The sequence below is a fragment of the Xenopus tropicalis genome, chromosome 6, assembly GCF_000004195.4.
Source record: "Xenopus tropicalis strain Nigerian chromosome 6, UCB_Xtro_10.0, whole genome shotgun sequence".
NCBI classification, from domain to species: domain Eukaryota; kingdom Metazoa; phylum Chordata; class Amphibia; order Anura; family Pipidae; genus Xenopus; species Xenopus tropicalis.
Window position 1 is genome coordinate 9,903,551 of NC_030682.2, and position 18,254 is coordinate 9,921,804.

At 46.2% G+C, this 18,254-nt stretch overlaps 1 protein-coding gene across 4 annotated transcripts in view; it reads left to right on the forward strand.

Moving 5' to 3' along the window:
• The window catches only part of c1orf35 (chromosome 1 open reading frame 35), a 10,792-nt gene extending 8,831 nt beyond the window's left edge, over positions 1-1,961 (forward strand). For 3 of the 4 annotated variants that reach the window (XM_012964710.3, XM_012964712.3, XM_012964711.3), the window contains exon 9: positions 1,444-1,961. In XM_012964710.3, coding sequence (XP_012820164.1) covers positions 1,444-1,732 — 289 coding nt within the window. In that variant the 3' untranslated portion in view covers positions 1,733-1,961. 4 annotated transcript variants of the gene reach the window in all.
• Positions 1,962-18,254: the final 16,293 nt, after the last annotated feature.

An 18,254-nucleotide genomic window follows, 5' to 3' on the forward strand; every position in this document is an offset into this window, starting at 1 on the left:
CTCTTGCCCCTGCATCTTTCTTTGTTGCTTTTGCCCCTCTCACTCTCACCTCTTCCTCTCGCTCTTGCCCCTGCATCTTTCTTTGTTGCTTTTGCCCCTCTCACTCTCACCTCTTCCTCTCGCTCTTGCCCCTGCATCTTTCTTTGTTGCTTTTGCCCCTCTCACTCTCACCTCTTCCTCTCGCTCTTGCCCCTGCATCTTTCTTTGTTGCCCCCGTATATCTGTCTCTAGAGGTTTGCAGCTAATTGAATGCTTCCCACGACCGGGCACAGATCTCCCTCATTTCAGCCTCTCACACCTAACACAAGGGGGAGCTGTTGTATAGATTATACATTGCCACTATTAGAAGCACCCAGCGGCTCAGGGCCCACACACTGCTTCTTTATACAGCAGGGTAGGGGTTCATGACAGTTTGGATACACAAGTTAGTGCTTTTCTGAAAAAAAATTAGGGGTTTGTCATTTCTGGGAGATAATTGGTTTAAAAGTTTTTATGTTTTGTTTTACCGGTCGCCTGCCTGAGAAACATTTCCTCCCATGTCCATGATTAGTCAGTGTCACCAATTTAACACATTTGTTTGAGTATTAAAGGGTAAATAAATCCTCACATTTTTTCCAAAAGGCTGTGGCACCCTTACCAACCCAATATTTATTTGTGCCCTGGGTACCCCTGGAACTATAGAAGACTGTTACCCCAATGTTTCTATATATCTGTAACCTTGTTATGGGCTAAGGGGGCCCAGCCTGAAGGCCAGTTAGGGGGAGATTTGGGGTGAGTGCTTATTTGTGCCCTGGGTACCCCTGGAACTATAGCGGGGTGACTGTTACCCCAATGTTTCTATATATCTGTAACCTTGTTATGGGCTAAGGGGGCCCAGCCTGAAGGCCAGTTGGGGGGAGATTTTCCAGTTGCTGTTGATGTACAACGCTGTGTATACTTCAGTATTGTACAGTTATTTACAGCTGCCTCTGCCCCCCATCCTGTATATAAAGGATATGAATGCCAGGACACATGACTAAAGTAGATTGATGGCAGCCCATTATGAGCCAACGTTTCCCCTGGTAACAGAATTTATTATTTTGGCATTGGAATTAAGTTCAGACACTGGAGTAAAGTAAGGGAAAGTGCACGGTAAGGGAAAATGTGTCAGTTATAACATATTGTACATATATTTGTACAGAAATACATTTTTAGTGTCCTTACTCGGCTCCCAGCCAGAGTGTGTGGCCCCTGTACAGAGCCATTTCTCAGGCTGCTCTGGCTGACACTATAATGCACTTTTACCTCTGTGAATGGACACAGTCCTCCCCACCTCAGAGCCTTTGTTTAACTCCTTTTTGTTTGTTATTTTCCCCTCTCCCCCTGCCGGACAATAGCCTTGTTGTCTGATGTGACAGTCTGACCTGTTCCCTTCTCCTGTGTGTTTTGTTCCTGTGCTGAAAGGTGGAGGAAAGCCGGCTCCCCGAGATCTCATTCATCATCGCCCCGGCACATTGGAGCCTGCAGGCCTGACAGCCATTCATCAGCCGAGAGAGGCTCGCCGAGGACACGCAGGAGACAGCGCCATGACACCCTTTCTTCACATGAGGGTTCTCCTCGCCGGCTGGCACGGCCCCCCGCCAAGTCAAGAAGCCGAAGTCGTGATCGAGGGGACGCACACCGGCGGAGGAGGAGGAGGTCAGGGTCTCCGCGAGGAGCCAAGCGAAGGCATGACACAGACTCGGATGATTGAGTGAGGAGGGGCTGGATAAGGATGGTGGCATCGGGGTCCCTAAACTGGGAGCAATAAAGGTTACAGGAACCTATTGACTTCTATGCAGTTAGGGGGGGTATGGGATATACTTGCACCAACAGTTTTATATTAAATGCATAAGTTTGTATTTACCCCTGGGAACTATGGGAAAAGTACGGTTGTTGTTTTTTTTAGTTGTATAAGGGAATACAGTTCACTCTGCCTCCTACTGTTCTGTGGTCGATGATCCTAATCTGAACCACTTAAACAGGCATTGGATCTGCTATCCGTAATGGATCTGTAATCCGGATTATCCAGTAAGCTCTGAATTACAGAAGGGCCATCTCCCGTGGGTTCCATTATAAATAATTACATTTTTTTTCCTGTTGGGTTTATTTAATGGTTAAATGATTCCCTTTTCTCTGTAATAATAAAACAGTACCTGTACTTGATCCCAACTAAGATATAATTACCCCTTATTGGGGGCAGAACAGCCCTATTGGGTTTATTTAATGGTTAAATGATTCCCTTTTCTCTGTAATAATAAAACAGTACCTGTACTTGATCCCAACTAAGATATAATTACCCCTTATTGGGGCAGAACAGCCCTATTGGGTTTATTTAATGGTTAAATGATTCCCTTTTCTCTGTAATAATAAAACAGTACCTGTACTTGATCCCAACTAAGATATAATTACCCCTTATTGGGGGCAGAACAGCCCTATTGGGTTTATTTAATGGTTAAATGATTCCCTTTTCTCTGTAATAATAAAACAGTACCTGTACTTGATCCCAACTAAGATATAATTACCCCTTATTGGGGGCAGAACAGCCCTATTGGGTTTATTTCATGGTTAAATAATTCCCTTTTCTCTGTAATAATAAAACAGTACCTGTACTTGATCCCAACTAAGATATAATTACCCCTTATTGGGGCAGAACAGCCCTATTGGGTTTATTTAATGGTTAAATGATTCCCTTTTCTCTGTAATAATAAAACAGTACCTGTACTTGATCCCAACTAAGATATAATTACCCCTTATTGGGGGCAGAACAGCCCTTTTGGGTTTATTTCATGGTTAAATGATTTTTAGTAGGCTTAAGGTATGGAGATCCAAATTACAAAAAGATCCCTTATCTGGATACCCCATTTCCTGAGCATTCTGGATAACAGGTCCTGTACCTGTGTTACCTGTAGAGCAGTCTCTGTTAGTAGTTGCTGTACTGTACTACAGGTGGCGCTGATGGGAATTTTCCCCTTGGTTGCTCACTGCACTACGGGCCCCGGTGCTGCGCATTCATGTGGCTCTTCCTTTTGAAGACAGTTGGTTTTATTTCTGGAGCCTTCTGCAGTGATCACAGTGAGAAAGTCTGGTCCTAAATCCCTAGTAGAGATATTACAAAGTGGTTCTAGTTCTGTTAGTATCTGGGCTTTTGCCCCAGTGTTCGTTAAAATGGGGGAGTTGCTTGATATTCTACTTTCAGGCAAGATTTTAATTTGGGGTTTAGGGTTTACGTCTTTTTATGAATTCAGTGTGAAGCAGTCTCTCGCCTTCATGCCTGGTGGCACTCTCTCGCTGCCGTGACGCCCTCCCTTCCTGTGTGGTCACCTTGGGTTCACACAGGAAGAAACAGAGAGCGGTGAATCGAGAGAGACAAAAGCCTTTGTGCCGGCAGAAGCCATGGCTGTGAGCTGACCTCCTCGCGAGGCAAAGTTAGAGGCCGCTCGCTGCTGGCGAGGATTTTTCACGGCTCCCTGTGAGTGACAGGAGGGAAGTGGTGGCAGTTAAAGGGACAGCGGGGAGTTTCATGCTTGTGCCGTAGCCTGGGGCATCCTGCCATGACTTTGTGGGGAGGGAATGGGATTGCGGCCATTGTGCAATGAAACTGAATGAGGCCCTATCCGCTGGGCCCGGTGCAGTAATAGAACTAGGGGGTTAGCTACGGGCGGGAACTCCTGGCACACAGCATTGTGGGAACATCCCAAGTCACCCATGTAAATGCCAAACATAAAGGGGTGGTTTAACTTTAAGTTTGTTATAGAATAGCCAATTCTTAGCAACTTTTCCATTGGTCTTCGTTTTTTATTTCCTACAGTTTTTAAATTAGTTGCCTTTTTCTTCTTGCTTAGAAGGGGGTCACCGACCCCGGCAGCCAAATAGATTTTACTCTGTCAGGCCACAATACTATTGTTGTTACTTTTTATAAGTTATCTTTTTATTTAGCTCCTCTCCTATTCATATTCCAGCCTGGTTACTAGGGCAATTTGGGCCCTAGCAACCAGATACCTGATATTCCCTCTGCTAAACAAAAAGCAAAATAATTTAAAATCCACAGAAAATAAAGTGAAGACCAATTGCAAATTGTCTCTCCAAGCTCTACATCATTCTTAATGTTAATTTTAAGTTGAACTACAACTTTAAAATGCCAATGTGGCCAATTTCCCGCAGAGAATCATGAAAAAGAAATAATAGGTTTGTGCTTGGGATTTCTCACGGGACCCCCTAGGCAGTGAATGGGGGGCAACTGATGGCAACGTGGCCTAGATTCTGTCATGGGCATTAAAGATTCCAATTCCTGTCTATGAGGAACAGTGAAGCATAGGGGCAAAGCCACAGTATTATGGCAGCACCCCAGTGTAAAGGGTAAGTCACCCATAGAGGTACCTTGTCCTATCCCCCCCATCTTTGGAGGTATGACCGATCATCGTTAGCCATGAAGAAGATGGTATATGCCCACCTTATTGCCTGATGACTTGAAAGAGCAGTAGCCAGGCATAAATCCCATCATCCTCTCTGGTCCTAATGACTTCAGCCCCCTGATTAATCTCGGGGGTTCAGCTCAACGGTTCATCTTTAAGGTAACTTTTAGAATGTTATAGAATGGCCAATTCTAAGCAACTTTTTAATTGGTCCCCTATAAAGGTATAGTTTTTGAATTATTTGCCGCCTTCTAACTTTCAAGTGGGGGGTCACTGTCCCCGGCAGTCATTTTGCCCCTGGGATACAGGCAGGTTGATAAGGGCAGACTGTGAGAATGATTAAATAGTCAGTACAGGGCTCCAGCATATGCAGGTGGTATATATATATATATATATATATATATATATATATATATATATAATATACAGTTGGGTCATTTCCCTATGGGACCAAACTGTAAATGATATCCTTATAAATGGTGCTTAGTGATGTCATCAGTTATAACCGGATGATGTCATTTATATCACATGACTCACTGAAACTTGTATATTATGATAAAGTAGCCCCTGTAGTAAAATATGAGGATATGGTTATGGAACTCCTTGGTGACTTATAATATCCCTATATGTTACAATAGGGGGCACTTTATTCCCTATATATTATAAGGAACTCCTTGAGGAGTTATAAGATCCCTATATGTTACAATAGGGGGCACTTTATTCCCTATATATTATAAGGAACTCCTCAGGGACTTATAATATCTCTATATGTTACAATAGGGGGCACTTTATTCACTATATATTATAAGGAACTCCTCAGGGACTTATAATATCCCTATATGTTACAATAGGGGGTACTTTATTCACTATATATTATAAGGAACTCCTCGGGGGCTTATAATATCCCTATATGTTACAATAGGGGGCACTTTATTCACTATATATTATAAGGAACTCCTCAGGGACTTATAATATCTCTATATGTTACAATAGGGGGCACTTTATTCACTATATATTATAAGGAACTCCTCAGGGACTTATAATATCCCTATATGTTACAATAGGGGGTACTTTATTCACTATATATTATAAGGAACTCCTCGGGGGCTTATAATATCCCTATATGTTACAATAGGGCGCACTTTATTCACTATATATTATAAGGAACTCCTCAGGGACTTATAATATCTCTATATGTTACAATAGGGGGCACTTTATTCACTATATATTATAAGGAACTCCTCAGGGACTTATAATATCCCTATATGTTACAATAGGGGGTACTTTATTCACTATATATTATAAGGAACTCCTCGGGGGCTTATAATATCCCTATATGTTACAATAGGGGGCACTTTATTCACTATATATTATAAGGAACTCCTCAGGGACTTATAATATCCCTATATGTTACAATAGGGGGCACTTTATTCACTATATATTATAAGGAACTCCTCGGGGGCTTATAATATCCCTATATGTTACAATAGGGGGCACTTTATTCCCTATATATTATAAGGAACTCCTCAGGGACTTATAATATCCCTATATGTTACAATAGGGGGCACTTTATTCACTATATATTATAAGGAACTCCTCGGGGGCTTATAATATCCCTATATGTTACAATAGGGGGCACTTTATTCCCTATATATAGAGCTTGTTGGTTTTGGCCGCTGGAACACAAGTAGCCGGGATTATATCACGGTTTAATGGTTTCCCTTCACCCTCTCTCCCCACTATCTCTGTGGGGCCTGAGAGTCATTGGGGCCAGCAATCTTGTGGGATAAATATGGTGTCCCCTGCGGGGCCATTGTGCCCCTCTGATTCATCTCCTGTGCTCAGGGCTGATTTTATGGTTGTCCTACCCTCCGGTCTGCGGGGGACTCCTCTGTCTTTGTCACATAATGAAAGGTCAATTAAAAACCCAACGAGTGGCGTCTCCCTTTTCACTGCCGGGGGAAGAAGGAATGCCATTGAGCAGTGAGATGTTTGAGCAATTAATCCCATTGTCAGGCTGCAAATGAGAGGGGCTGGGAGAGTGGCCCCATCCCGCCCAAGGGGAGACACCGCTGTGGGGCCTTACCCCACCATGAATAGGCCTCCTCTCAGCATGGGGCGGGCTGGAAAAGTACAGCCACGGCATACTGGGAAAAGGGGTCTTAATGGGTAGCGTGCCAGTTAAACTACAGCTCTAGTGCCAGTTCAGCTGCAGCTCTAGTGCCAGTTCAACTGCAGCTCTAGTGCCAGTTCAACTACAGCTCTAGTGCCAGTTCAGCTGCAGCTCTAGTGCCAGTTCAGCTGCAGCTCTAGTGCCAGTTCAGCTGCAGCTCTAGTGCCAGTTCAGCTGCAGCTCTAGTGCCAGTTCAGCTGCAGCTCTAGTGCCAGTTCAGCTGCAGCTCTAGTGCCAGTTCAGCTGCAGCTCTAGTGCCAGTTCAGCTGCAGCTCTAGTGCCAGTTCTGTAGTGCCATTGCCCTGGAGTAATCTGTGAGTTATAATGCATGAATATTAGGGTTAGCAGAGCAGCAGAACTAGTTTAGCCAGAGGAGGGCAGTATAATCACACACATTGCACTGCTGAGGGTATATAATTATTAATGGAATTTGCCCAAAAAGGGCACCTGTTACACTACAGGCTCTTATAGTTGCCATATCCAACCACAGAGCCCCCTCCCTGCTCCTGCTGAATTACAACTTGCTCCATCCCCTTATAGTCACCATGTTGTTGCCTACGTTACGCCAGTTTTTCCCAGCATGCCATAGTAATGGAACCCACAACTGCCAGGCAGAAATCTTTGGCCCAATATTGGCAAGTTTTAGGCATTTAATGAATGGCAGCCATACAGGGGCAGCAGTGAGTATGGAGGTTTGGGCACAACGTGCAAAGGGAGACCTTTTTATTTACATGAGCTAATTCAGTTTGGTTATGTAGAAAGGGTGCATAAAGGTGGCCATACACTGTAAGATGAAATCACCAGCAGGTCTTCTCCCAAAATGCCCACCTTAAGGTGGCCATACGGCAGATTTCAGCTGCCAACTTCAAACCGATTCAGCAGCTTATCTGCCCGTGTATGGGCACACCCAACGGCAAATCGTACCGTGTGTGGCGATATCAGGCAAATTCAATGGCAGGCATAGGCGCCATCGGACCGAGGACCCCGACGGAAAATGAAACCTGCCCCATTAAGATCTACCCAATTTCAGGTTGGATACACCTGTCAGGGTGCCCATACAGGGGCAGATAAGCTGCCAAATCGGACCCGAATCGGCTGCTGAAATCTGCCCGTGTATGGCCACCTTTACAGACCCGATTCCATAGACTGAAAGGAAACCATTGTACTAGTACGAACAATTTGCCAACAATCCCACCCTAATTTTGTTCCATTGTGAAGCGATGGATTCTGGGACTTAAGAGTCTCTCTGCTTTACACAAAATCTGTGCAGCACCGAGAAAGTCTTGTGGACCATTTATGTCTGAACTCCCAGCATTCCCCAACGGCCCCGGCAAAAGGTTAGTAAGTATCGTCAGACCAAAGTAGAAGGATGGAGGGATTTCAGGAGCTTTAATTCCCCCTCAGGTCAAAAACCACCCAGACACTGTACATCTGCTGGGGAAAAAAAACAAAGGTGGCACTGAGGGGCACGGCCGCACCGTACGTTCCATTTCCTTTTTCTCTGTAATAATAAAACAGTACCTGTACTTGATCCCAACTAAGATATAATTACCCCTTATTGGGGGCAGAACAGCCCTATTGGGTTTATTTCATGGTTAAATGATTCCCTTTTCTCTGTAATAATAAAACAGTACCTGTACTTGATCCCAACTAAGATATAATTACCCCTTATTGGGGCAGAACAGCCCTATTGGGTTTATTTAATGGTTAAATGATTCCCTTTTCTCTGTAATAATAAAACAGTACCTGTACTTGATCCCAACTAAGATATAATTACCCCTTATTGGGGGCAGAACAGCCCTATTGGGTTTATTTAATGGTTAAATGATTCCCTTTTCTCTGTAATAATAAAACAGTACCTGTACTTGATCCCAACTAAGATATAATTACCCCTTATTGGGGGCAGAACAGCCCTATTGGGTTTATTTAATGGTTAAATGATTTTTAGTAGACTTAAGTTATGGAGATCCAAATCACAGAAAGATCCCTTATCAATTCCTTCAAACAGGCCTGTGTCAAGCCCATCCTAAAAAAGTCCACGCTGGACCAGTCCTGTCTCTCTTCTACCGCTTGCCTCCAAAATCTTAGAGCGTATTGTCTTCTCCCGTATTACTAACTTTCTTAATGCCCATAATTTACTAGACCCGCTGCAATCTGGTTTTCGGCCTGCGCAATCTACTGAGACGGCGTTGTGCAGAGTTACAAACGATCTTCAGGTTGCCAAAGCCAGAGGTCACTTTTCTGTACTAATCCTCCTAGATCTATCGGCTGCGTTTTATACGGTTGACCACTCCCTCCTGATGCAAATTCTGCATTCGATTGGTCTCCGTAGCCAGGCTGCATCCTGGATCTCTTCTTATCTCTCTAACCGTTCATTCACCTCCTACGTCTCCTACGCTAATAAAACCTCATCTCCAGTTCCTCTTAATGTGGGGGTACCCCAAGGCTCTGTACTTAATGTGGGGGTACCCCAAGGCTCTGTACTTAATGTGGGGGTACCCCAAGGCTCTGTACTTAATGTGGGGGTACCCCAAGGCTCTGTACTTAATGTGGGGGTACCCCAAGGCTCTGTACTTAATGTGGGGGTACCCCAAGGCTCTGTACTTGGGCCGTTGTTGTTCTCCCTTTACACACTGTCTTTGGGAGATCTCATCCGTTCATTTGGCTTCAAATACCATCTGTATGCTGATGATATCCATATTTACTTTTCAACCCCTTCGTTAACAGCTGAAACTGAGACTCAAATCTCTAACTGCCTCCTGGCTATCTCTAACTGGATGAACCAACGCCACCTCAAACTCAACCTAACAAAAACTGAACTTATGATTTTTCCGCCTAAGCCTGGTCCTACCCCCCCCCTTTTCTATCTCTATTGATGGCACCCTCATCAACCCCGTCGATTCGGCGCGTTGTTTGGGGGTGATCTTTGACTCCAGTCTCTCCTTTTCTAACCACATTAACTCCACTGTCAAAACCTGTCACTTTTTCTTACGCAATATTGCCAAAATCCATCCCTTTCTTTCTACAGTAACAGCTAAGCTGCTCATGCATGCTCTCATCCTGTCACGACTGGATTACTGTAACCTGCTACTAACCGGCCTCCCTAACTCCCATCTCTCCCCCCTATAGTCTATATTAAACACTGCTGCCAGAATTCTCCTCCTCTCATCCAGGAGAGTTCAGGCCCTTCCCCTACTAAAGGCCTTATCGTGGCTCCTATTAAACAAAGAATATCTTACAAACTCCTTCTCTTAACCTTCAAAGCCCTCCATTCCTCTGCCCCTCACTCCATCTCTTCCCTTGTGTCTCTGTACGTTCCTGGCCGACTCCTTCGTTCCTCTGCTCCTCACTACATCTCTTCCCTTGTGTCTCTGTATGTTCCCGGCCGACTCCTTCGTTCATCTGCTCCTCACTACATTTCTTCCCTTGTGTCTCCGTACGTTCCTGGCCGACTCCTTCGTTCCTCTGCTCCTCACTACATCTCTTCCCTTGTGTCTCTGTATGTTCCCGGCCGACTCCTTCGTTCATCTGCTCCTCACTACATTTCTTCCCTTGTGTCTCCGTACGTTCCTGGCCGACTCCTTCGTTCCTCTGCTCCTCACTACATCTCTTCCCTTGTGTCTCTGTATGTTCCCGGCCGACTCCTTCGTTCATCTGCTCCTCACTCCATCTCTTCCCTTGTGTCTCTGTACATTCCTGGCCGACTCCTTCGTTCCTCTGCCCCTCACTCCATCTCTTCCCTTGTGTCTCCGTACGTTCCTGGCCGACTCCTTCGTTCCTCTGCCCCTCACTCCATCTCTTCCCTTGTGTCTCCATACGTTCCTGGCCGACTCCTTCGTTCCTCGCAGAGCAATCGTTTGGTTGCGCCCCCCACTACTACTGCTGTTTCCCACCTTAACCCTTTCTGCCCTGCTGCCCCTCACATTGGGAATGCCCTCCCTGATTTCCTCCGGAGAGAATCCTCCCTCAGTCTTTTTAAAACTAAGGTTAAAGACTCCCTTTTGGAGCACTCGCCCAGCACCTGATCTGGGAACTGGCACTTATATTGTAGTGTCACCCACTGTGACCTACAGCACTTATATTTGCCTATTTGTGTCTGTAAGTTACCCTCCCATATAGACTGTAAGCTCTACGGCACACATGTCAAACACAAGGCCCGCGGGCCAAATCCGGCCCGCCAGGCCTTGCAATGTGGCCCGCACCGCGCTGTCATCACTGCACGCCGCTGCATTCCATCACAATGACGCGCTGTGACATAGGAGGCTTGTGATCTCGCCGGCCGTACTTGCTATCTATTACGCATGCGCATAGAATCTATGCGCATGCGTAATAGATAGCAAGTACGGCCGGCTATGCCATAGATAACAAGTCACGCGAGATTCAGGAGGCGTGACCTATAGTCCGGCATCCAATGTGGTTGTGCGGGTGGCAGAGCAGAAGAGAGAGTGAGTGTGCGGCAGTACCGCCGCTTCCTATACGCAGAGTACACACTCTGCGTAGGGCACCAACTCCCAGGGGGGCACCCAAACAGTACCGCCGCTCCCTACGCAGAGTGCGCACTCTGCGCAAAAACATACCAATTCTTCGCCATCGGCTCCTTCTCTCTTATGCCGGCGGCAACAGGCCTTTTTATAAGGTTGCGCCCGTGTGTATGACGTCACACGTCAGCGACGAGGCGCTGCCTTTTAGTAGTGCCTGTTGCCGCGGCATAAGAGAGAAGGAGGCGCCGACATCACTGGTCTGTTGGGGGTACTTTCTGTGGGGGCAATTGGGGGCACTGTGCGGGCTGGCTACTGTCTATGGGGGGTACTGTTTATGGGGGCAATTGGGGGTACTTCGTATGGGGGCATTGTGTGTGGGGGCTACTGTGTATGAGGCAATTGGGGGTACTGTTTATGGGGGCTACTGTCTATGGGGGGTACTGTGTATGAGGCAATTGGGGGTACTGTTTATGGGGGCTATTGGGGGTACTTCGTATGGGGGCACTGTGTGTGGGGGCTACTGTCTATGGGGGGTACTGTATATGAGGCAATTGGGGGCACTGTGTGTGGGGGCTACTGTCTATGGAGGGTACTGTTTATGGGGGCAATTGCGGGTACTTTCTATGGGGGCACTGTGTGTGGGGTCTACTGTCTATGGGGGGGTACTGTGTTCAGTAAACCATTCGGCCCACGATTTAGGCTGGATTTTAGATTTTGGCCCCTTCTCTGATTGAGTTCGACACCCCTGCTCTACGGGGCAGGGACCTCCATCCTCTTGTGTCCTCGACTCTTAACTTATTGCAACTGTATCTTGTATTTATCTGTATTTATTGTTATACTGTGTATTTATCTATTATTATCTTAATAACCCCCTGTTTGTATTAATGTATTCTACTGTACAGCGCTGGGTACATAAGTAGCACTTTATAAATAAAGATATACATACATACATACATACATACATCCGGAAAACCCCAGGTCCTCAGCATACTGGATAACAGGTCCTATACCTGTACATAGTTAACATAAAATGTGCAGCTGAAGAGATATTCACCTCAGAATCATATAAACAACACAGTCACACTCCTATTGGCTGTGCCTCCTGTCAGTCTGACACCACTTCCTGTGCCTGTGACAGAGTACATAACAGTAGGTTAGATTAGGGATATGCTGAGTGTGTGCCTATGTCACTGCAAGGGAGACATTAACCAATGACCTTCAGTTTATGCAGCTGGTTAGAGAGCGCAAGCAACCAATGAATGGGCCCAATAGGAAACAAGTAAGGGCAAAGCCTGGGTGTGATGATGTCAGCATATAGGAAGTATCAGGTTCAAAATAGGCCCCTCCCATCCCTTCAGAAAACTCATCAGAGAGACCAAATAATAATTAGCTTTTACAGTGGCCTTTTTACCTTTTTAATGGAATGTTCTCTGGGAACATTACTTTTTGTGTACATTTAATGTTTTTCCTTGTATTCGACTATATTTTCGAGGTCCCCACCAATTCTACAGCCAAACCTCCACGTTTTCCTGCATTTTACCCCATTTTGTGGCACCTCTGCCTACATTTTTTGATAAATGGAAAATATTTTCTATGTTAGAGCCTTGAGGTGCCCATACACGGGCCGATTGTAGCTGCCGATATGGGTCCCTTGGGCAGCTTATCAGCCCGTGTATGGGCAAGAACGGGGGGGCCTGGCCAACCGATATCTGGCCTGAAATCGGCCAGATATCGATCAGGCAGGTTAAAAAATCTAGTCGGATCAGGGACCGCATCGGCTCGTTGATGGGATCCCCGGACTAACTTTGCCTATACCCGTCATTATACTTCAATCGTTTGGCCCCAGGGCTAAGCGATCAAATTAAAGTGCCCATACACCTTCAGATCCGCCAAGTGAGCGGATCTTCTCCCGATATTCCCACCTACGGGTGGGCGATATCAGGAGACTCCAGGCTAATTCGATGGGCATAGGCAAAGTCAGCCCAGGGACCACATCAACGAGCCGATGCGGTCCCCGAACTGACTAGATTTTTTAACCTGCCCGATCGAGATCTGCCCGATTTCAGGCCAGATATCGGTCGGGCAGGCCCGTCGGTAGTGCCCATACACTGGCCGATTAGCTGCCGAATAGGTCTAAGGGACCCATATCAGCAGCTACTATCGGCCCGTGTATGGGGACCTTTAGCCTGGATTCTCCTGATATTGCCCACCCGTAGGTAAGATCTGCTCACTTGGCGACATCGACAAGCGAGCGGATCTGAAGGTGTATGGGCACCGTTAGTTGCCTTGTGCCCTCTCTGCTCAATATCTGGCCAGGATTTGGTGACATAGTAATCATGCTGGGGGGTTCCGGACCAGCCTTCCTGCATAGGCTTTGGCCCCCTCAGCAATAAGAATAGGTGGAAAGAGAACCTATTGTAAGGTGGCTATTTGCTCATTGGTAACCTTGCCAAATCTGGGCCCAATTAGGCAACCTATGAACAGGGCCAAATCGAGCTGGCCCAATGATTGGCCCCTATGGAAGCCCTTCAGATGAAGACCACATCAACCATTCGCTCCTTGCCCAACAGGATTAAACCTGCCTGATATTCCGGGTCGGGGGCCCATAATGCTGCCTTGGTCAGCCCTATATGGTTAGATTTACAATATGATACATTATTGATTTAATACTCTGGCGTTCCCCTCCAACCGCGGATCCACAGCCCCGTGTAACGAAGTTGCGCCTATAAATCAAAGTGCGTCCGCATACATTAAAGAAGATCAAAGACAAAAACGATTGTGCAATTTGGTTAAATCTTCCCCTTAGGGAGAATTTTTTTTATTTTTAACATCCTGAACTCCAGGATCCCCCTCCCGACCCGCGTTAAGCTGATAATTCTCATTATGGAAGACCGACACCTCTTTTTTTTTTTTTTTTTGCCGACGAATGAATTGAAACATTTTTTCATGAGGAGGTCATAGACAGATCAAACACTTTAATCTCATTTATCAAATGACAGCACATCCCAACAGCGCGCCGAGACGTATTCAAGCTTCATCTTGTGAATATAATGCCAACTGTCTGACTTCTGTCCGCCATGTGTGCTGGAATGGCCTCCGGGGGCGTTAAGATGGCTGCTGTACGCGGAGGTGCACCTGGCTGGCTAATTATCAGGAGACCACCGGTTATACCTGTGACTATTATGTGTTGGGAAAACACATCGCTTGATCGTAACAGGAGACACTTTGCGGGTTAATCTTGCCAAAACATGAGCCGTACCCTCGGGGCGCCGTCCAGCCACCAGCTGACAAATAGCTCAGAGATGTTCTTCCCCGGCCGGTAGCTGCATCGCCATCCCAAATATTGGCCTTCAGCACATTTCTCAGTGGAAGAAAAAAAACAAAACAAAACGACCTCCCTGTATTCGTCTGTCAGATCCTCTTTGCCCAAAAATGTGATTTTTTTCATTAGCTGGAACGTCAGGATTCTAACAGGCCCAGTATGAAGATGGGGACTTAAGCCCACAGCCCAATGAACTACATATCCCTTTAGATTGCTGGTCTGTGGGTGGCCTGGCCCTTAAGCAACTCTACATGTGTAAATTCCTAGCCTCTCTGTGTAAGAGGAAAACACCCCCCGTTCATAAGCAGGCAATGTTACATAAGCACATAAATGCAGGAGTACTTTTATAGTATTGTTTACTAAATCCATAATTGGCCCTATTGATGTCCCTTTGAGTAGGCTGCCAGCTGGGAAAGTAGCACAGTGTAGGACTATGAGGCCAATACATAATAGAAACGTGGTCCTAGGTCGTCTCTGTTGTCTTTCCGATATACAAAAGGGGACAACAAAAGCAGGAGCAGGTCTGGACTGAGATTCAAAATATGCCTTGGCTAATCAAAAAAGCCTCCACCAGCCCACTAAATGTCTATGGCAGTGATCCCCAACCAGTGGCTCGGGGGTAACATGTTGCTCCCCAACCCCTTGGATGTTGCTCCCAGTGCCCCCAAACCAGGGAGTTATTTTTGAACTCCTGACTTGGGGGCAAGTTTTGGTTGAATAAAAACAAGATTTCCTACCAAATAAAGCCCCCTGTAAGCTGATAGGGTGCATAGAGGCCCCTAATAGCCAATCACAGCCCTTATTTGGCTCCTCCATGAACTTTTATGGTGCTTGTGTTGCTCCCCAAGTCTTTTTACATTTGACTGTGGCTCCCGAGTAAAGGTGCCCATGCACTTTCAGATCTGCTCGCAAGCACCACACCTACGCATGGGCTATATCGGGAGAATCCAGCTAATTCTAATCGAATTAGAACAACGGGGATAGGCAAAGTCGGTCCAGAAATCGGGCAGATATCGATCGGGCAGGTTGAAAAATCTAGTCGGATTGGGGACTGCATCAACGAGCCTTTGGCATCTTACAGTAGCCCCTTTGGCATTTGTCAGAATCCACAGATTGGCAGAGAAGGAAATATATAAAACATGTACAGCCTGTACCATCCAGGCAAAGAAGTGAAAACTTGAAGCCAAAGCCCATCGTTTCCTTAGAAATATATGGCTAAACATCAAGAATGCTGATAACTAGAGATGAACTAACTGTCATGTTTGTGATATCCTTAAAACAACGGCAGACTGGTCATCAAATAAAAGGGCATCAATACTCCTGAGAGAGTTTATTGAACTGCCAAAACTTCTATCGTTATATCTGAAGGAAGCCATACATGGACCAACTTTGTGGGCTGTCAGACTGCCTGCAAAAGGCCTGGCTGTTTTATTATCTTAAGGTGGCCATACACAAGCCAATAAAAGCTGCAGCTGGACTTAAGGTGGCCATACACAAGCCAATAAAAGCTGCAGCTGGACTTAAGGTGGCCATACACAAGCCAATAAAAGCTGCAGCTGGACTAAAGGTGGCCATACACAAGCCAATAAAAGCTGCAGCTGGACTTAAGGTGGCCATACACAAGCCAATAAAAGCTGCAGCTGGACTTAAGGTGGCCATACACAAGCCAATAAAAGCTGCAGCTGGACTTAAGGTGGCCATACACAAGTCAATAAAAGCTGCAGCTGGACTTAAGGTGGCCATACACAAGCCAATAAAAGCTGCAGCTGGACTTAAGGTGGCCATACACAAGCCAATAAAAGCTGCAGCTGGACTTAAGGTGGCCATACACAAGCCAATAAAAGCTGCAGCTGGACTTAAGGTGGCCATACACAAGCCAATAAAAGCTGCAGCTGGACTTAAGGTGGCCATACACAAGCCAATAAAAGCTGCAGCTGGACTTAAGGTGGCCATACACAAGCCAATAAAAGCTGCAGCAGGACATAAGGTGGCCATACACAAGCCAATAAAAGCTGCAGCTGGACTTAAGGTGGCCATACACAAGCCAATAAAAGCTGCAGCTGGACTTAAGGTGGCCATACACAAGCCAATAAAAGCTGCAGCAGGACATAAGGTGGCCATACACAAGCCAATAAAAGCTGCAGCTGGACTTAAGGTGGCCATACACAAGCTAATAAAAGCTGCAGCTGGACTTAAGGTGGCCATACACAAGCCAATAAAAGTCAGCAGCTGATAGGCCCTTCTTTGGAGTACATTGGCTCATTGATGTGGTCCTCATCCCAATAGCCTACATCCTGTCAAAGTGATCGTTTTGCCCACTGGCCTCCAGGTGGGAAAGATCTGCTCATTTGGCGACCTTGTCAAACAGGAGGCTCTTTCAGTGTATGGCCATCTTTACTTGGCAAATAACTTACACTGAAGAAGTGTTGAGAGCTCAGGATTACCCAGACAGATGGAAAGCACATGGATTTCTCAATCTGCTCTATGCATACTGCCAGTGTGCCAATCACCTAAGCTACCTGATCATATTGCTGGCTTTTTATGTACTGTGGCAAAGACATAGTAACATAGTAAGTTGGGTTGAAAAAAAGACACACGTCCATCACATTCAACCAAAATGCCTATATATAACCTGCCCAACTGCTGGTTGATCCAGAGGAAGGCAAAACCCCATCTGAAGCCTCTCTAATTTGCCGCAGAGAGGACCCAACTTGGCCAGCCTTTCCCCATAACTGAGACTTCCCATACCCTTTACCAGCTTAGTTGCCCTTCTCTGGACCCTCTCTAACTCAATCATGTCCCGTTTGAGCACTGGAGACCAGAACTGAGCAGCATATTCTAGATGGGGCCTTACCAGCGCTCTGTAAAGGGGAAGAATAACCCCCTCCTCCCGTGAATCTATACCCCTTTTAATACAGCTCAAAACCCTGTTTGCCCTTGCAGCTGCTGCCTGGCATTGCTTGCTACAGCCAAGCTTATTATCTACAAGGACTCCAAGGTCCTTCTCCATTATGGATTTGCCTAGTGCAGTCCCATTAAGGGTATACGGGGCTTGCATATTTTTACATCCCAGGTGCATGACCTTACATTTATCCACATTAAATCTCATCTGCCACTTAGTTGCCCAGATTGCCAGTTGGTCAAGATCCTGCTGCAGGGATGTCACATCCTGGGTAGAACTGACTGGGCTGCAGAATTTTGTGCCATCTGCAAACACTGATACATTACTTATAATCCCCTCCCCTAATGAACAAGTTAAATAAAAGTGGACCCAGTACAGATCCCTGAGGGACCCCACTGAGAACCTTAAGGTGGCCATACATGGGCCGATTGTAGTTGCTGATATGGGTTGCTTGGACCGATTCAGCAGCTTATCGGCCCGTGTAGAGGCAGGAACGAGGGGCATGCCCGACATCGATCGGGCAAGTTAAAAGATCTAGTCGGATCGGGGACCGCATAGGCTCGTTGATGCGGTCCCCAAACCGACTGCCGCCATTATAATTCAATTGTTTGGCAATTGTTTAGCCTACATTTCCCCCCCGATATCGCCCACCCGTAGGTGGCCTACCAATTAGAGGCCGAGCAGTAAGCTCTCTAGAGAAAATAAGCTGGTAGAGCTAAGGGAGCTACGACCAAGTTATATTTGTTATTTTCCTTGATTAAGTTGCTGTAACCATGGCTGAGGCACAGGACCAGACGCCTGGGTGGTGGAACCAGAACTTTAGTTTGCTAGGTAAAATAAAACAGGTGAAGGCCTGTTTGAAGTCACCCTGGGTGATCTCTTCCTACAGTGTATATAGGTGGCCGCAACGGAGAATGAAATTAGCACATACAAATCCAAGATG